The sequence below is a fragment of the Nipponia nippon genome, unplaced genomic scaffold (genome assembly GCF_047370975.1).
Source record: "Nipponia nippon isolate SJK-2023a ecotype South Korea unplaced genomic scaffold, ASM4737097v1 scaffold_5, whole genome shotgun sequence".
In the NCBI taxonomy this organism is placed as follows: domain Eukaryota; kingdom Metazoa; phylum Chordata; class Aves; order Pelecaniformes; family Threskiornithidae; genus Nipponia; species Nipponia nippon.
In genome coordinates this window covers 71,364,334-71,387,867 of record NW_028262369.1, presented here as the reverse complement: position 1 = coordinate 71,387,867, position 23,534 = coordinate 71,364,334, and the positions used below count along the sequence as shown (strand labels likewise).

The following is a 23,534-nucleotide window of genomic DNA, read 5'->3' as shown; positions in this document are numbered from 1 at the left end:
AGAGTCTTCAGGATCTGACAAATTTTGTTATGAAAAGCTTAATACAGAAGGCACAAAAAAAGGTAACTGTGGAAAGGATGGAGACCGATGGATTCAGTGTAGCAAGCAGTAAGTTCAGCTTGGTAGAGATTATCTGTATTTTAAATAGATTAATACTGGTTTAATGTTGTCTACTTTTTCATGAATGTTTCGGCAATTTGTTTTGCATTATTTTCAATCTTCTTTCCCTCAGAAGGTTTGCATCTTGGAAAAAGTTCCAAAGCTCATTCTGACAAATCCATGGGTGACTCAGCAATACACTTGTAAAGAATTCCACATTTTCAGAAGAATGTACTGTGACTTTGAGGAGCTGGGGTACAGGGCAGCAAAAAGTCACAAGTTCATAATATACAAACACCTCAGACTTGGTAGGGAAAAATCAGGCTGCAAATACACACGCTATTTTCACTTGCCCTGGGATTGATACCAGATTGTGCTATTTCAAGTTTGTTCCAACCTTTATTTTGACCAGAGAGGACCATTAGACATTTGGATGCTACAGAGAAAATGGCTGATTCATTTGCATGTGATCATTACTAGACAAATATATGATTAAATTTACTTTTCCAGTTAATGATCATTAGTGGATAGACTTAAATTTCTCCTGATTTACTTACTGTTTTGTAATTTTTCAGTATGTATGTAAAAATTTCAGTCTCAGAATGGTGTTTTCCTTCTTTGACTACCTGATGTTTGTCAAGTGGCATTTTTTTTATAATTACATGATTCACTTTTCAGGTAGGATCATAAGCAAAGTAGTTGTTTATGGATTTTTTTATATTTAGATGAGAATAGTGTTGTTCTGATATGTATATTAAAACCTCATTTGTATAAAAGCTTTTCTTGGTCAGTAGAGAGATGTAGAAAAATGGTCTAGCTGAATTTTTTGCAATTTCAACAAATACCATTTCCAGCATTCATCCAGCTGCTTTTATGACTTAGGACAATTAGAGTAAGAGATGGAAGTTTTAAGCTGATATCCTTCTGTTGAAGATTGCACATGTAACATCAAACAAAGTAGATTCTGTACCAAAATTCAGGTGCACACACTGCATGCTAACGATTGTTATTATGGTTCTGTTGTCCTGCAAGAGAAATAAAATACAATTAAAAATTCAAACTTCATATTAACGTACAGCATCCAAGCTGCTAGAGAGAGGGAAATGTAATTTAGCCTGATACGACAAAGCTTTGTACAATTTGGCTCCTCTTAATTGTACTGTATTGTACTTAGAGCACAGACAAATTTTTTGTTGATGTGAACATTCACTGGTGCATTAGAATGAGCAATTACTTGTTTCTGCCTCTTGTCATTTATATCAAATAATATTTTATTTCCAGACTTGTACTCTGGAAGTCTATCGTGTGGCTTATGGTAATATATTACTTAATGTGATCAGCAGCAACATTGTCAGTCTTTTTTGTAAGTTTCCTTCATATTATTCCAGTAACTTTTTGATTTATGTTTTCATTTTACAGTGATGTTTTCTGTGGCTTTTTGCTCTGCACTAACCTTACTAGAGTTCCACGAGTTGGTCAAGTTCAGGGAGAAATTATCCCAAATTCTTTTTATCATCAAGGACGAATAGTGGACTGCAGGTAAAAGATAATGCAGTGTTCCAACATTATTTTGCTTTATCAAACCGAATTGAATTAAGATAAACAAATGTAAAATTGTATGATTTTTAGGTAATTAACATCTTGCAGCAAAATTGGTGGAGTGGTATTTCTTTTGATTTAAAAAAAAAAAAAAAAAAAAAGGCTAATACTCCACATTTAAAGAGGGTAAAATGTGGGTTATCCTCCTGATTACTCTATCTGGTCTCTCCAGTAGCAGAACTTCACAGTCCGAGTTTAATGCACAGCGCTATATTTTTTTTTGGTGGTGGTGGGGGGAAGTCTGTAATTGCCAAAGACCCGTGTATTAAACATAATGTTTTTGAGTGTTATATCCTCAGAGAAATAGCTGTAGGGAAGTGAAGGCAGAGAGGAAACTGAAGAGTTGTGGCAGGATAAGATGTTAAGCTACAGTTCAGTTAAAGGGCAGGTAAATGGGTTTTAGTCTACCGTGCACAATACTGGATTTGTATTTTAAAGATGTTGGGAACACAGCTGTCATGCTAAGAATGTTCTCTTACATAGTTAGGTCCTGAGTGAACAATGATTCTTAACTCTTCTATTATTCCACTAGTATTTTTATTTAAATGTCATCATGTGGGAAGTTAGTTTTTTAACATTTTTCTAGCAATAATATTTCACAGCCTTTGGAACAAAAAAAAAGAAAAAAAAAAAAAAGCATGGCCCATCAAAGACTGTTAAAAAACCCCAAAGCCTAAGGTGCTCTTTTTGAGTATTGAAGTCATTATGTAGACTTCTGTTTAGTCTGACAACTGGAACACCTTGTCAATGCTGTGGACAGACAGAAAAACTTTATAATTTTGTTCAATGTGTCTGTACGCTTGAATGAGAGAAAGATATGAGGCTTTCAGTATCTACACTAACATGTTTAATATTTTCAAAAGAATCCAGTCATGATACTAATAGTGTCTTAAAACTTATTTCTCCTAGTGGTGCTCATGTTCTTTTAGATGATGATACAGATTTAGGTTATGTGGAGGATGGAGCTCCATGTGGACCTCACATGATGTGTCTGGACAAAAAGTGCCTGCCAATTCAGTCCTTGAACATAAGCAGCTGTCCCATTGGTTCTAATGGAAAAGTCTGTTCCGGTCATGGGGTGAGTCTGTACTGGGAGTCAGCAGCTAAGCTTCTCCAGCTACCTCTGGGATATCTGCTCTTAATGTACCCTGTGGAGTTCTCTACCTGAAAGCGTTCCTAAGACCCGTTGATCTGAAAACACAAATGTTAGATTCAGGGGAAGACTGCCATTCTGTGAAGCATAGACAAAATTTTAGAAGCAAAGTTGTCAAACTAATTCTGCAATTATATCTGAAGTGTTGTTTTCATTACTAGCAAGAATGAGCTTTGACATAAGTTATTGTAAAGACTTCTGTAATGTCCTACCCATATTTCAAGCTACTTGCCATCATCAGTTAAACTTTTTCCTGCATACTAACACCTTTATAAAGTTGGTCCTGTGTTCATGGATTTATACCTCATGACTTAATTAAAATTCTAAACTTTGGACCTCAACAGAGATGATACATTCTTCTTGAACAGATGCAAAGTGTATCATTTTACATTCAGGCACATTATATTCTGTTATTCTACCCCTAAGTCCACTTGTCTAAGACATTAGGTATGTTTTGATGAACAGATTCACTGTTCCATGCTGTTGCGGAGGTGCACAAAGTCAAATTAGGCAGGTGATGTAACCCAAAATAATATTTATTCTAATCAGAAGTGTTTGGTACTCTGACGAACATTAGTAAACCACAGGTTCAGGATGCCAACGGGAATTAATACTACACAGCTGACTTAAGAATTCTTAAGCTTCAGAATGATGACTAAAAATACACAATCACTCACCTAATAAGGCGAGGGCTCTCAACCTCAAGGAGTTACCTTGGCGGCATCCCGACCCAAGGGGAGAGTCCCCAGCTGCAGACCTGCTGCTCCAAGGAGGACCTATTCAGTTTGCCCTCCGGAGGGACTCCGTTTATACCCTAGTCGAATCTGACCTGTGGTCGTATATGGTCATGTCCGTTCCTGTTGGCCACGGGCTCTATCTACCGGTGACTGTGTATGTGACAACAGCCACAGTAGGGCAGTAAGGGCATGAAAATTAAAGGCGCGCGGTGCTTGCTATGTTTTAACGGTCGGAAAGCCCCAGTCTTTATCAAGGTGGGTGCACCTGCCACACATGTCTTAACTGATACTGATAACGTATTGATAAAACCTTTCCACTGTGGGATTCAGTGGACAGACACTTGCCTAAGGGGCTAGACTTTATACAAGAAGTATTTATTTTTTTTTCTTGTTATGTGTAATTGAAGATGAATTTGAGTGCTTCAAAGAAGAGCATTAGGTTCAAAATCAAGAAGAAAAATTTTAAAATTGGAAAGTAAAGGATCTAGGAGATCTAGAAATTGTCTTGGTACTTTTGGAGAGTGGCATGAGTGGTGAGAGAACTATGTTACCTTTTTTGTTTTGCTTTGGATGATTCCGATTCATAATTTTAAAAGAATACTTCGGTTGATCAAACCTGCCATAAGATGTATTTATATTCAGCTTCATGGATAAGATTCTTCAGTGAATACTTTTAAGAAGCAGAGTGAGATAAAAGTTAAATTAAAAAAAAATCACATGTACTACTTACCTGTAATCATTAGCATGTAGATTATTTTCTGGGGGTTTTTTTGACATTATGTTCCAGTGTCCAAAAGACGTTGACTTCACTTCTAGTCCCATAACCAAAACTTCATTCTTTGTTTTGTGTCTATTTCTCATGTCGTGCTCTTTCGTTAGTAACCTCTTCTGGCAACACATTCCATGTGTTCCGTTCTTTTTCGTATGGAAAGTTTATAGCTAGTAACTCTCACTATTGATCTGATATTTTAGGTATTGTCAGTTGGATAGGTTTTCCTGTATCTGATAAACGTACTGCCAATTTTAGTGAGTCCTAAGTCCTTTTTTAGAGGCCATTTGACTAAATGTAGACTTAGGAAGAACGATTTCCTCTCTTTATAGAAGATAAGGAAGCCCTCCTCATTGCTGCTTAGAAAAAAATTACGACAAATCCAGTGAAAATCTTACTATATTTTCTACATGGGAGCAAGCTGTAAATGAGCGGTCGTAAAGCATGACCATGCCTTGAACCTTTTAAACACAAATGCTTGTATTCTTTCTGGACATCCAGGCTCAAAGTCTAATAGTTGGTTAGTGAAGATCTGACTAGTGTAGATAGGGGTTTTTTTGGTGAGAGTTTCTGTTATTTTTTACATCCTGTGCAGGTGTGTAGTACAAGTGATGATGGAACCACAGGGAACACTTCTGCTTTTCCTAGCCTCTGAGTGTATTTAGAGGGTTAAAGCAAACTTTCAGGTTATTGATGTATTATACTCATTCTGAACACTTAGTGTATTGTTACAATATATAAATGGATAAGTTTCATACTATGAATTAAATACCTAATTACATGTTAAATAAACTTACTAAAACGTAGTTAAAAACCAACTGCTGTCACTTATTTTCTTTTCCAGGTTTGTAGTAATGAAGCTACTTGCATTTGTAATTTCTCCTGGGCTGGGACAGACTGCAGTATTGATGATCCTATCAGGGATACTGGTGGCAAGAAGGATGAAGGACCCAAGGGTTTGTGTGATTTCAGTTTTGATGTTCTTTCAAGTATTTATGATGTTTTTCTGTTGATACCTGGTAGTGGAAGTAGCATATAGAAAGAGAATAATATTGTGCTGTCCTGCTTACACCCAGACAGTAAAATTCTGCTTTGTGTAGATGAAGTAGGTCTTTCTGCTTTGAGAATTGATGAAACTTTTATTTTTCTAACCTAAATTTGGGGAAAATTTCAATAGGTAATGATACATACTTTCTGTTTTTCCCTTCGTCCCTTGTTCTCTATTTTTTATGATCATTTTCTTTGTGATTGAAATCTGACAAAGTGTAGCTCTTATTATTTGTATGATAATTGAGTATTTTTGTTTTACTAAAGATTTACAGTTCCCTTAGCTGTTCTCATCTAATTCAGAGAGCTGTGGCATAAAAAAGGGAAAAGTGGAATGTCCCTGGGGAAAAAGCTTTGATTCTTTGACATCAGATTTCAATGGGAGTAAAAAGAAATAAATTAAGATTTTTAAGGACTTACATTATTCTAAAGACTATTATTGCTTACTCTTATGTATTTAGTAGGTATTTCAACTGAATATGAAATATAAATACAAAGAGGAGCTATTGAGAAGAGCTAGTGAGGAAATAATGCATCAAAAAAGTTTTTCAAAGAGGAAGAAAAGCACTTGAGATTCTCTCTGACTTCTCTGCCAAAGAATGTCTTTGGATTGTGCTGTCCAATTTTTTAATTTCTTTCCTGTTGTCAGGACATTGTCCAACATCAGACTATATTTATCCAGTGTTATGCATTTACAGATAAAGTTCCCAATAAACTGGGAAACCCAAACAAAATTTTTCTGCTGTGTAGTAGTTCCAGGTTCTTCTGTCCCTTATACAAGGCTGATGGAAAGAAGACAGACTTGTTTAAAAATGTAGTCCTTAGAGCTCAGACTCTAAACTCCTTAAAATATCCAAGGTTTCAAGGCAGGACAGGATTTTGGTACGTCCCTCCAGAATGGCTCTACTTCTGTCTTGTGTGCCTTATTCTTTTGCCCCTTAGCAGAATGGTTCTGGTAGACCTTTACCAAGAACTGTTGAAGAGGTCGTCTTAAAACAAGTTACCACTGTGAAGGAGGCTCTCTAGAACAGTCCAGATTTGTATTAGGGAATCTGTGCAGGTGCTTCCTGGACTCCTGACCCCACCGCTGTTCAGTGTAGAGCTGCCTGGTTTGTACCCTGTCTTATAAAGCTGCTTGTCGTTCCATTTCCCGTAAAAGCCTTCCTAACTGTGGAACGCTGCTTACGGAGTCTTAAAAAAATATAGGGAGAACAGCACTATAGAGCTGGTTCCTTCTCTTTGTGTGTGGGTGAGGGGAGCAGCGTTTACAGTTGTGACACTGAGAGTGCATGGATTTTATACTGCTTACTTCCAAATCCTGTAGGTAAGAAATAATTCCCTCCTCTGTCTAAAAGTCTATAGGAAAGGCAACACAGAAGGTACGCTTAGCTTGGTTAGATTTTTGTAATTAAAATTAACTCATCGAATTCAGAATGGAAATACCTTTGTGAAAATTAATACATCAATGCTGAAATATCTGGGAAAAAGTCTTAAATGAGTAGTATCTGCATGGATTTCTGCCAGTAGGTACAGACATAAAGTTTAGCCTGCATTTTTCAATGGAGTCCTCTGCAAAAAGGCAGAGTATTTTTTTGTACAAGGTGGCTCAATGATTTCAAAAGATGGATTATTTTTACTTATGTTGTTATAGTAATTTATTGATATTGAAGCACCTAGAAATGAATTTAGGAGCCTGAAAACTGACAGCTACCGTAATCTCTTTTGGTGTGCTAATAGAGGAATTCCTTTGTGAGAAGATGTCAGAAGAATACAGGTGGTTTGCTGTATTGTAAAGATCCAATGTACTAAAGGAGTTTCCATTAAGTTTTTTCCCCTTACTAGCGGTACTTCCTATGTCGTATGCCAATTTACAAGTCTGAGACAGAAATCAAAATACGTGTTTTTCCTTTGCCCTAAATTTGAGTTTTGTTACATGTCAGAAACAGAACGCTATGATGTGAAAATTCACGTAATAGATTTAAGATTTTTCATACCATAAATCCAAGAATTTTTCTTACTACAATTAGAGCATGTATAGCCAGGAAGTATTGCTATTTATTTATATATTGTTACGATAATTGTCAACTGACTGCTACTCCTGCTGCATTTTTCAGATCTTTCCATCATCCATCAGTTGCTTTTGGCTCCATACTGTATTTCGGGATTTAAAAAATTAGTGGTCTTTATGTTGGTATTAATACACGAGTCTTGAATTACTCTAAACTCAGCAACCTACTGTATCCTGTACTAGCAGACCTACACAGCATGCTAGCAGTTTGGGGAAGACCAAGAGTTCTTGCTGTTAATTTCTGGCTACTGCAGAAACTTTTAAGTAGTGTTGGCTAGTAGTTTTGAAATCAGTAGGACTCCATATGCACACAGGATTTTTCCTTTGCAATTTCATTTGCAGAATGAGGCCTTTGTTTGACTAGTGGAATAGTGTGCGTTTGGGTTTTTTAATATAAAACTTGTGTCTCGTGTGCGTGTTTGTGTATATTTGCGAAACAGGAAAAAATTATGAAACCATTTCAAAACAGACTTTATTCAGCGAGAAGACTATAAGGTTTTTGTCCCTTGGAAAAATTCCCATTAGACAGGGAATTCAGCTGCTTCTTTGTGGTCTGTTATGACTCAATGAATCTGTCAAGCTTTTACTCTTTAACACAGGAAATGTATAGATGTTTTTTCTCCAAAGACTTCCCTTTAAAATGAAAAATAAGGCCTCAATGTCTTAAGAGAGACTACTATATGAACATATTGACACTTCCAGGGTGTTACCTGAAGCACATTTCTAGGGTAGGTTTTTCCCTTTAAAAGGTGTTATCTGTCTTTAGGTCATATAGATAAATAGAGAGTCCTGTTGATAAATGCAATAACAAAGGAAAATATTACTAACTAGTAAAGGAATGAAGTTAAAAGTTGTTTTTTTTTTTCTTTTCCTGCGATGGAACTGTTTCTAAACAAACAGTTTCACTTGCTTAGTTATATTATGGATACAGTAAGTTTCTGGTGATCAAAAGAAAGTTTTCTTATTGGTGATTTATTTACATTTGGCTACATAAGCAGTAGGTTGAGGATGTTCCCTTTTTAACTAAATAATAGAATCACAAGCTAAAAGGAATAGGAAAACATTTACAGGAAAACTTCTCATTGAAATATTTGCACGCATTCAAAGAAAACAAAATCTAGCTCATTTCAGAATTTTTAAAGCTACAGTATTTGGTAAATAATGGTTTGTTAGGAGGTTTGAATTGTTTATCCGACGATGGATTATAGCATAAAATATTCCTTTGAGGAATTATTTCATGTTTTCATTTCAGACATACATGTGATCATTTCCTTAAAAAATCTTCCCTTTTCCCTCCACACAGTGAGCATGGCCACTAACAGGCTAATAGGTGCAGTGGCAGGGACCATTCTGGCCTTGGGGGTGATTTTTGGAGGCACAGGGTGGGGAATAGAGTAAGCATTTTTCTTAGTCTGAGTTTTATGTTTGGTGCCTAGTGTGTGAGGTAACCGTACGCACCCGAGCCCTCTGTGTATTCCCCCATTAGCTTTGTCATGTGGTGACCGTATTTGTCATGTGATTTGACTGTGTCTGTGTCATGTGGTTTGCTCATGCAGTGTTGAACCTTCTCCTGTCTGGGATAATGTGGGGCATAAAACAATAAGTTTGTGAATTTTTACATTGTCACGGTAAAATTAAATGTCTAAATGTTTCCATTACACCAAATTATAAAAATAATGGGGAAAAAATGGAAGTTTGTGATTATTTTGCAACATAGCTGAGTAACGTGGACTATTTCGTAAAATGCAGAAATTGTTTATTACAGTCTATGGGGCTTCCAGTCTAATAATAGGTCACACGATCTAGCTAGGAAGATGAAAGCTGATGATAATAGTATAGACAGCTAATTTTACAGTAAAGCTTCTGAATGTTCCGTTGCTAGGACTCTGTTACCTCAAGGCAGCAGAATGCTGAAGTATAGAATTCATATATAAAGAATATGTATGTGCAATTTTTATTGTCTTTTCATAGTTTCAGGAAACTGTAATCTTAAGTGTTAGGCCACTACCTCAATTTTAACAGTGGCTATGAATTGTAGACGTGTGTCTGTGTATGTGTATGTATACACATATAAAAATGCCCATGTAAGAACCCTCTTCATTCTGCATTCACTGTGCAACTACAGAATAAATTGCTGTGCTTCTGCTCTTCCCAGATTTCCAACAGCGCCATCTCTCCGAAGGGGGAATCATAACAAGACAGTTTGTGATTTCTAATCAGGCTGTGTGACAAAGCAGTGATGGACAGGTCTAATCACGGCTGCACAGGCAGTCTTCTGGTAGGCAGCGTTTTGCATGTCTGAGTTTGCAGCCCTGGATACAACCTTTTTAGCTTTTGCTGAACTGGACTGTTACGTGAAACTCATCTTAGATTGTCAGAAGAGACCTTTGCACTCAGAGAGGACAACTAATAGAAAAACAAATAGAAGGAAGAAGGTAATAGGTCATCTGCTTGAGAAGGATCACATGTCTGTTCTGCTGGTGGCTTTTACAGCTGTTTGCTGAAAACTGAAGACTGTGAAGATTGTAGAGGTTTGGGGCCCAGATTCTGGAGCAGAATATTAATTAACCTTCAGGTTGAGGACCATTTGCCTTTTGCTTACATTCTGCCTTGTACCCTTCCGTTTTTATCTTCCCTTACCTGCTGTCTCAATCCACTCAGCTCTGACCAACAACCCTGACCATTTGTTCTTGCTCCTGTATCCTTCTGCTCTAATTCAGCTTTTCTTCATCTTTCCTCTCCTCTGTCACTCGCTACCTGACTCATTCTTCTTTTTGTTTCTATCCGTTCTTCTTTCCTGGATCCCAGCAGTCTTTTCTCTGTCCTCTGGTTCCTGCAGATACAAATGTACATTCAAGGCAAGCCGCTGTTACTTCTTGTTGCTTGGTTTAAAGAAAGCACGTGGGGAACACACATACCCTCTCTGTCCCTAACGCCCTTCAGGCCCTGGTGGCTGTTACGGTCAGTGGCTGCAGGGGAGGTTGTGTTCATCACAGCCTGATGCCAGGTCCTGCCCTTCTTTCTCCTTCCTTGGCGCTTCACTTGCAAATTGCAAACTTTTCTTCAAAGTGCTGAAATAACTTTAGTTTCTTAATGCTTTACGAATTTATTTTAGTAATCATGGGGGACAAAATGGCAGAGTAGTTTTTTTCCAGATTTCATCCTAAAATGAATACTTAACTTTGATAACTTAAACCAGAGGATTTGGCTAGCAAAGCGACAGGCAAGAAAAGAAAACATCAAACTGCCACAGTGTGGTGTTACCTGCAGGACAATCTGCGGTAAACTTGCCTCTTCTACAACTAGCAACGGTTTCAAAGCAGTGGATATTAATTCTTGTGGAGTCTATCTGATGGTGATGAAGATTTAGGGAACAGTCTGAAGTCCACTGAAATTACAGGTGTTTTAACACCTTCAGTTGAATTTATATCAGCGTCCTAAAAGATGTCTAGAGATGCTGCAATAGCCACGCCAAAGCAGCTCGCGCCTTGCAGGAAGGGGTGGTGTGCCAGGTGGTTTCCGTGCAGTTGGTTGCAGGAGCTTCCTCCTGATAAATCTCTGCCTGCGGGTTATAGCAGCAGTATGGCGGAAAGAACAAGTACACCCCAAGTGTTGCGTCTTGTGGTAGTCCGGATGGAAAATGACCCCACAGTATGGTGGTTGTGAAAACCTGCCCCTTACTTTTGGTTTGCGTGTCAGGTATCTGAGTCCAGTGACTAGAGAGGCTTCTTTCGCTGAAACATATTGATTTATACTTTTCTTCATAAATGTCACTAACTACAACGACCTGATGCAAAGTAGGCTTCATACCGGTAGCAAAATTCTCGTTTATTAATAACACAATTTCCATGATAATGCTTAATAAAACATAAGGCATACATCCTTAAGGTAAAGGTATAACAGGTACAGGTAGTTCTATTGTAAGTACTTTTATGTGCACAGTCTGTTATGGTCTTAAAACGGCTTACCAATAATCCTCTTAAATCTCTCTATTTTGAAACTAGAATTTATTAACTGGAGGACTCTCTTCTGGTAAACAAGTGGTTGCTGTTTAGTAATCATAAGTATTCCACCTGCTTTGTTTTTATACTTCAAGTCAGAAATGAGATGATAGACTTGTTGATTATCAGTGAAATTTTACTTTGAATGTAGCCTTTTCGGGTTCTTTACTAGGAAAAATAGCTGGTTTTCTGGCTTCATAGGAACTGCCACTCCCAGCATGCTGTGAGACAGTTTTAAAGTTTTTCCAGAGCAACGGCCATGCCTTTATCCACAGCCATCTATTTACTCTGCTCTTAGCTCTCTCTAGCAGATAAGGCTAATTCTCACAGGCATTGGATTTTCAGGGTTTCTTTTGTGTTAAAAATGAACATCACTTCTTTAGTCACTGACGCTTTATAAAATTGGGTCAGATCCGAAAAGTGTTTTTGTCAGGACCCATTTATTATTTAACATGCTTTAGTAACTTGTCTATTAACTGAACCTGATTGTTTTGTATATTATCCTTGTCTGTTTAAATTTTGATTGAACTCTTCCATATTTATAGTAAATAAGACCAATACTGATTTTCTGTATTGAAAGAACAAACTGTTGTTTGTTGAATGGATGTGCACTATGAAATAGATTCTGCCCCCCGCCCCTGAACATTTAACAACCAGGGAACATAGTAAGAAGAGGGATGTAAAAAAGTGGCCATTTGGTACTTCCTTATCTAAGTTACGACTGTGTTACTCAGTTAATCTTTGTACCTCTTTTGTGGGAAGATAGCATTCTATGGCTAGAAAGAAATCGGCTTCAGAATTTTTCAAGGCTTCTAAAATTTATTACAGATAAATTAGCTGCTGTGTTTTCAGTCTTTTGTTGTGTGCAGTCATTTGATAAAATCCAGAGTGAGCCATAGATCTGAGTCGGATACAGCAGCTCATTAGGCTGCTGTTGAAAGCAGGCCTCAGCTGGGGATAGAATGCCTGTGGAATGGCATTTGTTTACGCTCCACCATGCTCACTCCTGTTGATCTGAGCCAGGTGTGACTTTAAAGGTAAGTCCAAGTAAGATACGTTCTTCCAAATGGTGAAAAATTACCTATTAATTATGGTTGTCAAATTTGTGCACTGCTCGTATCTGTAAAGCTCACTATATTTCTTTTCAGTCCAAGTCTTTTATTCACATTCCTGAATACTCTTTGTGTAGGAATTGCAGGAAGCAATCTTTAAACCTTGCTTTACTTTTAGCTAATCTGATCCAGAAGCACTGATCTGGGAAACGCGTAATGGATGCAATGAAGTTAGGTCACTGCAGTGAATTTTAAAACTGAGGGCCCGTACTTACTGTCGTGTCTGGGACTGGGCAGAAGGTTTTGTGATACCCACCTAACAGCTTAAAACTTTCAGTTGTTGCAGCTGCCCTTGCTCTTTCCTTTGCTGATCTCTGGCTGCTCCTTTTTCTTCCTTATGTTAGCTGTCCGACAGTTTTCCAAACTCAGTTTCAGAACATTTAAAATAGGAAAATTTCCATTGCTTGGTTTGTTGGGGAGACTGGGATAGGAGATAAGAACTGGTTTTGAAGGCTATTGCTGGATATGTAAACGTTTAAACAAAAAGTGCAATATGCTGCAAAAGAACTGTTGGGTTGGTTTCATTTTGCCTTGAGCTCAGATGCAATTAGCTTTACATCAAAGACTGCTCAATAGGAAGTTTTTGTACAGAGCAATTAAAATGTTACTCAAGCCTGTTGTCAGTTTTCCTCCACCCGGTGTACACAGAACACTTACGGGTCAATTATGGGTATCTTATTTAGGTGTTCTCTTGCCCTCTTCAGAAAATTGCACAAATATATTTTGTGCTGCTTCTTTCTGTTGCTCTTTTTTCCTGCTCCACCCTTCCCCACTTTGTTGTTAAGTAGCTTCTTGAGAACGTGGAAGAGATGCTTTGATGTTTGGAAAGCTTAATGGGAACACAGCTTTTATTTCAACTTTTGTTCCTTATTATATAATCCTTTGCTTTTGTCAAACAATTGTTTGTAAATTTAGCATTGACGTAACTGTAGGGAGTCTGACTCTGATTAGCAAGTGGTGCTAGATGCTCGCAGCTCAAATTAAAATATCTGCCACCTTTCAGGACCTCCATGAAAAAAGTTAGGCTTTTCCATGTTGGTTTTTTTTTCTTCTCGTTTTCCATAGTCATACAATGTTCATACTTTTTCCTTTAAGTTAAGGAATTATTCACAAATATCTTAGTGTCCTCAGCTGCCAGTTCATTCACTAGGTAATGGAGTAAGTCACAATGGAATTTACTGTCTAACACTGGATTTTTGTCTGTGGTAGAAGTCAACATAGCACAATGCAGAGAGCAACAGCTTTGTTCATTCTTACTGTTAAAGCAAAGTAAGTTGGGCTTGCTGAAACTGTCTAGAGACATCACCGTGTGTGCTGTCTGTATTCCTTGAATTGTTTGACTACCCTTCAGTTGCTTCACTTAATGTGAATAAAGTGGTTGGTTCGTATGTCTGTCTTACCATAATCCTTTATCACAGGTCCTAGTGCCACCAATCTTATAATAGGCTCCATCGCTGGTGCCATCCTGGTAGCAGCTATTGTCCTTGGGGGGACAGGATGGGGCTTTAAGTAAGCAATGCCGCATGTCTTCTCTTCAGTGGCTATGGCATTTCTATTTCTTGCTTACATCACTAAATTTTGAGTTCCTGCTACAAGACTTCTAAGGTAACTCCCCCCCAAACTATAACAAACTGCTTTAAAAAGAAAGAATTACGTCTGCACTGAACAAGAGGAGGAAGTGGATTTGAAACTAGCAGATGTCATCAGGGTGCAAAGTTGAAGAACAATAAAAGAAAGAATTTAACTGTCATGAGTTCACCCTAACGCTTAGGGAACAAGGTCTTTTTTTCACCTCCGAGTAGTGGCGTTGTTCTCAGAAGCTGACTACAGCGGTTGAAAACCTCAAAAGATACGTGTCTTGAGGAGTGTTTATTTTGGATGCAGTAGTCCTTTCAAACTGATAAGCGTTTTTATAATTAAAGACTTCATGTGTACATGGTAAGTGGTGGCCAGTAGCCGAGTAGTTTTCAGTAACAAATGCGTTGACACAGTTGAGTCCAAAGTACCAGAGCTAACTTTTGTTTGTGGTTACTGATTTTTTTTTTTTTTATTATCAATTCACAATTTTTTAAAAAAAATTCAGGTTTAGAGAGAACATTTTGAAATCTCGAACTGTCTCCTGAAAGATGAAAACGTTTCTCACCCAATTCTAGTTCACTGTGGTTTATAAGTACGAAGAGTAAAATACTAGTTATTCTGCCTGTGACCGTTAAAGCAAAGAGGGAGTCTTGTACAAAGGTAATTAATTCTTGCCTTTTTTTGTAGTGTCAAGTCTAAGTCATAAAAAGGATCTAAATTTAGAATCAGTGTTTATAACCTTACAAATCATGGAAGTCTTAAGCAAAAGAACAAAGTAATTTTTCACGGTATTCAAGTTGTGATTTCTTTTCAACGACATGAATCAAGATTAAGCCATGATACAACAATAAGCCGTAATTCCTCAATCAGGTTTTTATAACAATTCGAAGAATATTTTATATGGCCTATATTCATGTTCCATGTCTGAGTTGAGAAGAAAAAAAAATTTTCCCTAATTGATAAAGAAGACTATCAAAGTAGAATGTAGTGATCAGGCCATGTTTATCTGTTAATTCACTTTCAAAGGGCACCTAAACATGTTTGTTTACTTCTGGTTTAGACTGTTGTATTTTCATAGTGTCCAGTGGCCTTAATTACACATGCATATAGAAGCAAAATATTTCTAAGTCTCTTTCAGCCGGGCTGAAAAGAGAAAACAGACTTTGCCCTTTCTTCTGGACAAGGCAATGATTACCTCCTCTTGCACTGCCTGCCACTGTCGGTGTTTTCAGAAAGAGCCAGCACCTGCCGCATTCATTTTTCTCTAAATGCTTGTTCTGAGGGAAGTAACGCTCCCTGCGCTTCCCCCTGACACTGGCAGGAGCTGCAGAGCTGCCTGCATCAGCTGTGGGAGTCAGGGCTCCTCAGGGGCTTTGGTAAGAAAAGATTACGTACAAAATGTGTCAAAACGTCCGTCTTTAAGCACAGGTGTATGATCTTCATAAGCCGTTCTAATTCCTGCTGATGGACTTGCCTTGAGCTGCTGTATTTTTTTTTTATTACAGCTTCTTCTCAGTTAAATAAATTAAATCCACTCCACTTATTTGTACAATAAATACCCCTAAGTCAGCCTCCAGTATTTCTAAGTTACTACAGGGCAGCTCTAAACAACGTAGTTTTAATTCAGTCCTCTGTCTGTCTTTTGCATTGTCTCTCATATGGCTGAGACTTGTATTTTCCATATTTATAAACAGTAAAACAATTCAGTATTTATGCATTTTTGATTTGTTATGTTGTTTCATCGAATCTACGTTCAAAGGCAGAAATTCAAATGAGGCGCGTATGTTAGAATATGAAGTGACAGACGTGGCTTTGCATCTGGTGTTAACACAAGAAGGAACTGGGATTCTTTTCATTTGATAGATTGAAAGATTTCTTCTGTGTAAAGGCCTGCTCTGGGAATAATGCTTTTTTACAGACTCTCTGTAATCTTGGAGATATTCTGTAGCATTAAGTAATAGAAGTACATTTACGTTTTTTCTACCATATCCTACTAGATGCAGAATTATAGGAGAGCGCTGTCTTTTAACCTAAACAAAGCATATAAACAATACACGAAGGTTTCAGTTAGTTGCAGAACTGAGGGTTTTTTCCCCTGCACTTCACTGCAATTAGCTTTTTTAAATAAATACAGCCAAATTTTCTGCAAGGCTTGCGTTAACATTTCTGTTAAAATTATTTATTTATTGAGAACAACAATGCATGCACATTTAAAGCGATAATATTAGAAACACTGATATTGTAAGTTCCTATGGGAATTAACCAAGCTAGATTTTGTTGGAAAAAATAAATGTCAGGTTATACTTTTGGACCAGTTTTCTGCTATCAGAGACACACGTCTGGTACGTAGCAACTCATGTACTTTCCAGACACAGAGCACTCATCCCTAAATATTACATTTGTATTGCAGAAGGTAACTTGTTGAAAACACAGTACGAGTCATTAAAATACAAAAACTTCAGGCAGTTCCTTCCTCGGAATCGTTTTAAGCTGTCTTGTGCCATAACCACCGTGGCTCCTTTACGCCAGCGCTGCAGCACCCGCTAGCAGCTGCGCGAGCGGTCTGGCTGCCCGCTGGGGATGCCCACGCTCGGGAGCTTGCATGACCACAGATCTTTAGAAGAATCCCTCCCTGTCTGAAACAATCCAGCATTGAACTGATTGTTTATTTCTTCTTTGTGTTCCACATCTCCCAAGCGTTCAGCTTTGCATCCTGGTGTCGTTTGTTTGCCCAAACGTAGAAGCTTGCTATCCCCATAGAGGATCTGTATTGGAGAAGTCTCTTGGAGCTCTTACTCCCAAAAGAGCAAGATACGAGTGTTTATTCTGTAGCAGAACCTCAAATACACTGGCCTGGCCTAGCTCACAGCTTGAAGTGCATGTTTCTTCTGGGGGTCAGAGGGGAACTGAAAAGGCTTTTCAGCTTTTGTATACAGAAGAGGGCTAGCACGCGTAGACCCTCTGATACTTTGCTTCAGATGTATCTGGAGGGACAGATGAGGATAATAAAGAGGATTTTAACTTTTCCTTTTTAAGCAAGTGATATGTTTAGTCTCTGCAAATATGAGAGAAGGTAGCTAATGCTTTACAAACTGGGAGATGTGATTTCTGTTTCACAGGTTATCAGATGTTCATATGAACATACGGTACTGTGGTGTCAAGTCCATATCAAACGTAAGCTGCAACTAAGCAAACTTTGTTCATGAAATGAGGGGGTGGGGGTTGGAGGGGGAGTGTAAAAGAAGGCTTGATGCAAGTTTGGAGAAACAAAGGAAAAAAAAAAACCAACCCAAAACTTCCAGTTTCAAGAATGAATCCAAGGTTAATTTTTCTAATCAAGTTAATGTGTGGATAGACTAGGAAAGAAAAAAGTTGACTGACAATTTTAGGGGGTATAGAGCCTCATTACACATTTCAGGTGGCTTAGAGGTAGAGGCTGTGGGTGGAAACCGTGTTAAGAAGCAGATTTTACTTCAGTTGAGCCTTGCGTAGTACTTTTAAAGCAGTTGGTGTTTAGACTGCAGTAAAGGAGCCCTACATATTTCTACCTGAACTCCGCTGGGTAACGTTGAGAGGTACGGCATTCATGAAATGTGAAGTTCATTTTGATGTAGCAGGTCTGCACAAGATTTCGATATACAGTGCTGAATACAGGACCGTGGTAGGACGGGCATCTTTACTATTAGAGTAGTTCTGCTGCGCATCGGCTGCAATCGCAGTCTCAGGGGCCTATGCTTGCTTTTTTTCCTAGCATGTATTCACTTACTTTTGCAAAGCTACTGCAGTAACATAGGCCAATTAAATGCTTTTGTTGCTGACTTTAGCAGCATTAAAGCAATTTTTTGGTTATAAAGCAGCAGTGCTAAGAGGCAGTGCTAGCAAAAGTGATGTGGAAATGCATATGAAAAGCTGCTTCTCGTTGTATCAGAATGCAGAAGTGGCTGACGGAGAAGAGTTGATTGTAGGCACAGTTCTATTTCCAGCAATTGTTTCTTAGCTGAAGAGCTGCAGGGCTTTCTGTCCCTTTAATGGAAGATTAATGGGTGGAGCAAAGACTTACCCGGTCCTTACAGATGCCAAGTTTTTAACTGGTCTGTGCAGATGCATTTAGACCCCAAAAGTTTCTGCAAGATAAGGCAGTGGAATGCTGACAGCGACGTTGTGAGGAAGGAGGTTTCAGTCCCCTACCAGCATTTCTGTAGAGCATGGATTGTGGCCCTAAATACAGTCATCGCCCCACAGACATCAGCATTAGAATCAAACGTGAGAGATTTTCTACTAGAATAAGTGGCAGGTCAGTGTCTTATTTTAAGCTGCTAATTTTAGTCCTTCATTTTGTTAATTTGAATCAGTTTTGTAGCAAAAGATCATTTATTTAATCTGTTCTTCAGCATTTGAACCATGCTTTAGGAATGCTTATGAAAACATCAGCTATTTGAAGTGGTTAAAATACCAGTTTTGGATAAAACTTTAAATACTTAAGTAAAGCTTTGTATTTATGTGCTCACAGACAAAGGCACAGATTTGCAAGAAATACACTGTGTAACCGCATTCCTAATTAGTTGAAAAAAAAAAAATGCAGAGGATTGCAGCAAGGTATTTGTTGTATTCATCCAGCCTTTTCTGAAACCAGGTTTTCTTTTCTGAAGTATTTTTCATTTGTAAAAATGACCGTGTTACAGAGGCAGTGATGTGCTCTAGCGTGGTGCGCTTTTTTGATTCAGAATCACCTATAATTTTGTTTTTGTTAGAGACACTCTTTCTGGTTGGATTACAGACTGAAAGGCTGACCCTCGTTATTTAAAGAGGCATTAAAACATTAAATGCAAAAAGAAGCTGGTGCTCTAAGATCTTCCACACAAAACAACACAGACCTAGGAAACAGCGTCATTCTCCTATGTGTCCTTCCTTAGAGGACTCCTCTGCCCCTCACCCTGTCATTTTACTGAAGCATACCGAGAGGAACCTTGGACTGCTATAATACATAGCTATAAAGAGGTGCAGATACCCAGGACGTGACACTCCTCTCGTTTCCTTTCTTTTTATTGTAATTTTCTTGGGGAAGAGAGAGATTTGTTCTATTTGCTGATTTAAGTAAGACTACTGTCTTCATTTTAGTATCAAAATGGTCGGTAATTTGGGATGAAGTTGTTAAAGCAGGTTGGGGAATCAGAATAGAATTCCGATTCCTGCAGGGTAACGCCTGCCTGCCTGCCTGCCCACCTCTGTGACGTGCTACGATGGCAGCAGAGCGAGGCGGCAGGCTCTTGTCAACGCTTTGCACGTGTGCACTATGTTCCCTTATTGACACTGTACCTGATGTTCCGTGTTGCAGAGACTACTCAGAGGCTCTTATGTTAAATGTTCTTTTAGTTCTTCACGTTTCCTTCTCCTGCAACACTGTTAGCAGAATATCCTAAGCGAAGAAAGGCGGTGGTTTGGTTAGTACCTTATTCCTTGCAGTGTGTATTTCTGCTGGATAAAACTAGGAAATGAGGAAATATGTGGTTTGGACAGATCACAGAATGCATGGCGAGGGCACAGCCGACTTTGCCTGTTGCCCCGCGGCACAGGTGCTGGCTGAGCTGTCGTACAACCGAATGGTCCTTACTGGAATACTCCACTGGTGGAGATCAGGTTAGAAAAGATTTGATAGGATAAAAGTCAAAAGAGTTTTGTTACAAGAGCCGCGCTAGGAAGCTAGCGTAGCATCTGTCCTCTGTACCTTGTTCTAAGACTTACAAAGTCCATTTCTTTAATTAAAATAAGCTCAGGTAGCAGAGTGTAATTCAGTGTGTGTTTTAATGACTTGTCCTCTTCAAGCAAACTGGAGTATGGTACTTTCCCTAGAGTAGGGGGACAAATTACATCATCTGGATTTTTTACATGCATTGATGACTTGGTTTAGGGGGACTGACTAATTAGGTGTTTGGATTCAAGTATGCTAGACCGTATTTAAAGCGGGGGGGCAGAGGAGGAAGAGAAGCAGACAAGTCCTTTCCCCATTGAAACTGGCAGGACAAGCAGACGCAAAGCAGATTTTACCTCACGTTTAACCCAGTTATATTATAGTCATACTTCCTATCATGCAGTTCTGCAAGTTGGCCTGAAAAAATGATTTGCTCATCTCAAATTTACCTGTAGTACAGCGGAGGATGGAGTGAGAGATTGAAGTCATGCCAGCCTAATTCAGAAGCACAGTACTCCTAGAGGGGAAATGATTGAAAGATGAATATAGCGATCATTCAGAAACCAGCAGTTCTCAAGCATTCACCTTGCAAAAACGTAGGCACTGGTACCCAAGGGAAAAAAAACCAAAACCAAAACCAACCAACCAAACAAACAAACCAAAACCAAGGATGCCCAAGAATTACCAGTCTTTGGAAGTCTGTTCAAAAAGAAGTTGCCTTTGCATATATCCATTAGTCTCTTAAACCACCAGGCAAACCTCGTGTATAGTATATTTATAAATATTGTATCAGTGGTAGTAGTTAGCAGGGCTGCAGAAAACAGAAAATCCCGGGGCTGGTATGTAGCTTTAGGGAATTTATGAATTCCTGTTCTGTATTTTTGCATGTCAGTTTGGTGGCGGTAGTGGTGCATATGCCCAATGTTAAAACTAAATGCATGAGCCCCTTGCTTGATGCCCCACATAAAGCCAGATACTGGGGAGGTTGCACCCAACTTCTGTTGTCGCTTCCTAATGTCTTGCTGTTTGACATAGGACATCAGTATCGCAGGAGACTGGATACCACTGACCAGCTTGCTATCCGCTCTTAACGTTAAATTCTAATCACACAATTTACAAAACTGTCCACTCTCCTTCGATTGCAATGTCTTTGCTATATCTTGCACCTTACTAAGATTCACAGCAGTCGTGTGGTCACTAGTGTGGTAAGAGCTCACAGAGGCACTCACTTTTTTGTCACACTGGAATACGTAAACCGAGTTCTGGTGTGCTGGTACAGCCAGAGATGGGCACTTGCTCCGAGAACTCAAGTCTCCGCGTGCTTCCGTATTTCCAGTACTGGCACTTCTGACTCATTGCCTTTAGGTATACGCATGCTTTCTTGGCCTAGTGGACACAGGGTTACTGTGGGCTGAAAGCTGCTACAAATTTAGAGCACCACTTGAAGTACTACAGAAATAATTGAATTCTGTATGCCAGCATGATCTTTAAGCTGCATAAGGAAAGCAACACTTGATACTATGCTACAGGAAGCGTGCAACCAAATTCCTTAAATTGTTACCCCTTGGAAAAGTTACTTGTTAAACTGTCTCAGTGTGAGCCTTTTACTTCACTATGACCTTGGCAAGGGCTTTGTTCCTGTTATATCTAACTAATGTCTTGCATTTTTCTCTTTTCATCTCCTTTTGATGCAACCTGGAAGAAATGTCAAAAAACGAAGGTTCGATCCAAGTCAACAAGGCCCTATCTGAAGAAATGCAGTTCAAAAAGCTTCTTCTTGCACTACTGGATTTGGGGTACGATGTCTTTGCTGTAGCTGCACAGGAACTAAACCAGTCAGGAAGAACATGAGAAATAGTAACTATAAAGACAATGTTGGGATGTTAGGATTTGAGGTGGTAGAAGACTGTCCTTTTTGGAGATAAGTTCGAAATACTTCCTCCGTTCACCTTTCTCTTGTTAAAATTAACTGACAAGTGTTACAAGCAAACTGTTTCAAAATCAGGTGGTTTTTTTCTTTCCTCAAACAAAGGAGGAGACACACAGACCAAGTGCAATAAGAGAACTGTTCCAAAACAACGAAACAGCAGAAGATTTTTTTCCCAGCCTGCTGGCACTCTAACTTCACTTGAGTTCGCATGACTTCCTTTTTCTTATCCAACTCCAGTGGCATGAGGAGCTAATTTTGAAAGGGTAACCTGCATGGCTCACGTACAACCAACCAAGCTAGCAAGATCACCCCAAGCAGAATCTGCAGCCCAATTGATACAAACCACGGGGAAGCTGATGCCAGGCTCCGATAGCTGTTCCAGCCATGCAGGGTGTTCTGCCGCTCGGCTTCAGAGTTCCCTGCTCTGTGAGCTCGCTGTCCACCTTCTTTTGGTCTCCTGGGCCAGGAGTCTGTTGGGTGTGGAAGCTATCGAGTGACGGATGTAATTCTTCCAAGAAGGAAAAAGTGTAAATATGGAAATAAGATTTTGATGTATCATTTTCACAGATTATATATAAATATATATATATATGAGAGAAAAGGATTTCCATATAAAATGGTTCTATTCTTTATGTAAATCTATTTTTGATGTTGGGTTTGGTTTTGGGTTTTTTTTGCTCCCCTTTTTTCCTGTAGCATGTTGTACAGCGGATGTTCTGGGCTTGCTCAAAAAAGGCAGATAATAGCATGCAGATGCAGGGAGTTCCGACGCCGAACAGATGTGATCTGAAGTTTGTATGCTTGAAACCAAAAACAATTAAAATGTATAAATGCATATCTATGTATTGACTATAAGTCTGGATTACTTTTTTTTTGGCTGTTATACAGATTTTCCATAACTCAAACTAATCACAGAAGTGCCAAGCTTTTTTTTTTTTTTTTTTTTAAACTATAGCTACTTATTTCCTGTCTAGATCCTGTGAAATAAAAACTTAAATAAGCCTTAAAATACTCACAAAAGGTTAAAAGCTTGGAACGAGCGATCCTTCTCTTGCCTTCTGCCCACCCACCCAAACCGGCTGGCAAAGGTGACTGACATTTCTGACTCGCTCCCTGTATCTCTTTGATTGGTCTCACTCTTCAACGTATAATGCAAAATTAATACTTTGACCCTTGGCTACTGATAGCTAGTTACCATCACAAAGTGTGCAAAATCCCCTGTAATTTCAGGGGGTTTTGTGTTGCAATGACTTTTAGATACACCTTGTCTACAACGACGGATTTTTGCAGAGGAGCGCTGGGCAGCAGTACCGTTCCCCTGGGAACCAGGCTGGCCTGGGTGCGTCTGGCTTGAGAACGGCCTGCAGAGGTCTAGTTCGGGCCTCCCTTAAAGTAGGGGGCTGTACAGTCTGGCTCTTCCTTTTCATCTTGACTTAAAACTTAGGAAATTCAGTTTATGTAAGCGAAGCGACCTGAAAATTCCATTGCTGCATCTGATAATCAGAATTTAAAACTTTTCTAATTTTGGATTTAATTTAAAGGTTGGATATTAGTAACAACAGCAGTCCAGTTGCACTGCTTACTCCATCTTTGTTCAGTGGAAATCCAGTTCCTGAGTTCGCTTTAAGAGCCAAAACATTAAGAAAATGCTGCAGATTTCCTGTGACTTAACAAATCTCGTTTCAATTCTATTTCTTATTATAATGTTCAATCCAACAGTCTCACAAGAGAACTGCAATATATTCTTTTGGT

At 38.8% G+C, this 23,534-nt stretch overlaps 1 protein-coding gene and 1 long non-coding RNA gene across 8 annotated transcripts in view; one reads left to right on the top strand and one right to left on the bottom strand.

Annotated features, from left to right (window-relative positions):
- The window catches only part of ADAM23 (ADAM metallopeptidase domain 23), a 79,919-nt gene extending 57,294 nt beyond the window's left edge, over positions 1–22,625 (top strand). Inside the window, exons 21-27 of one of the 6 annotated variants that reach the window (XM_087731734.1) lie at positions 3–108; positions 1,519–1,638; positions 2,608–2,776; positions 5,202–5,313; positions 14,004–14,094; positions 17,283–17,337; positions 21,555–22,625. In XM_087731734.1, the coding sequence (XP_087587860.1) occupies positions 3–108; positions 1,519–1,638; positions 2,608–2,776; positions 5,202–5,313; positions 14,004–14,094; positions 17,283–17,337; positions 21,555–21,668 (767 nt within the window). In that variant the 3' untranslated portion in view covers positions 21,669–22,625. Of the gene's footprint in view, positions 1–2; positions 109–1,518; positions 1,639–2,607; positions 2,777–5,201; positions 5,314–8,775; positions 8,886–14,003; positions 14,099–17,282; positions 17,338–21,554 lie in introns of those variants that run through there. The other 5 variants (XM_087731736.1, XM_087731739.1, XM_087731735.1 and 2 more) reach the window with 5 other exon arrangements.
- Positions 14,124–21,536, bottom strand: LOC148052321 (uncharacterized). Of its 2 annotated transcripts, none has more exons than XR_015698782.1 (3): positions 19,480–21,536; positions 18,224–18,287; positions 14,124–17,147 (listed from the first exon to the last, which is right to left on the bottom strand). It is a non-coding gene; the product is annotated as an uncharacterized LOC148052321 (long non-coding RNA). The 2 variants fall into 2 exon arrangements; XR_015698781.1 differs by lacking the exon at positions 14,124–17,147 and having other exon boundaries at positions 17,344–18,287; positions 19,480–19,579; positions 20,302–21,536.
- Positions 22,626–23,534: the final 909 nt, after the last annotated feature.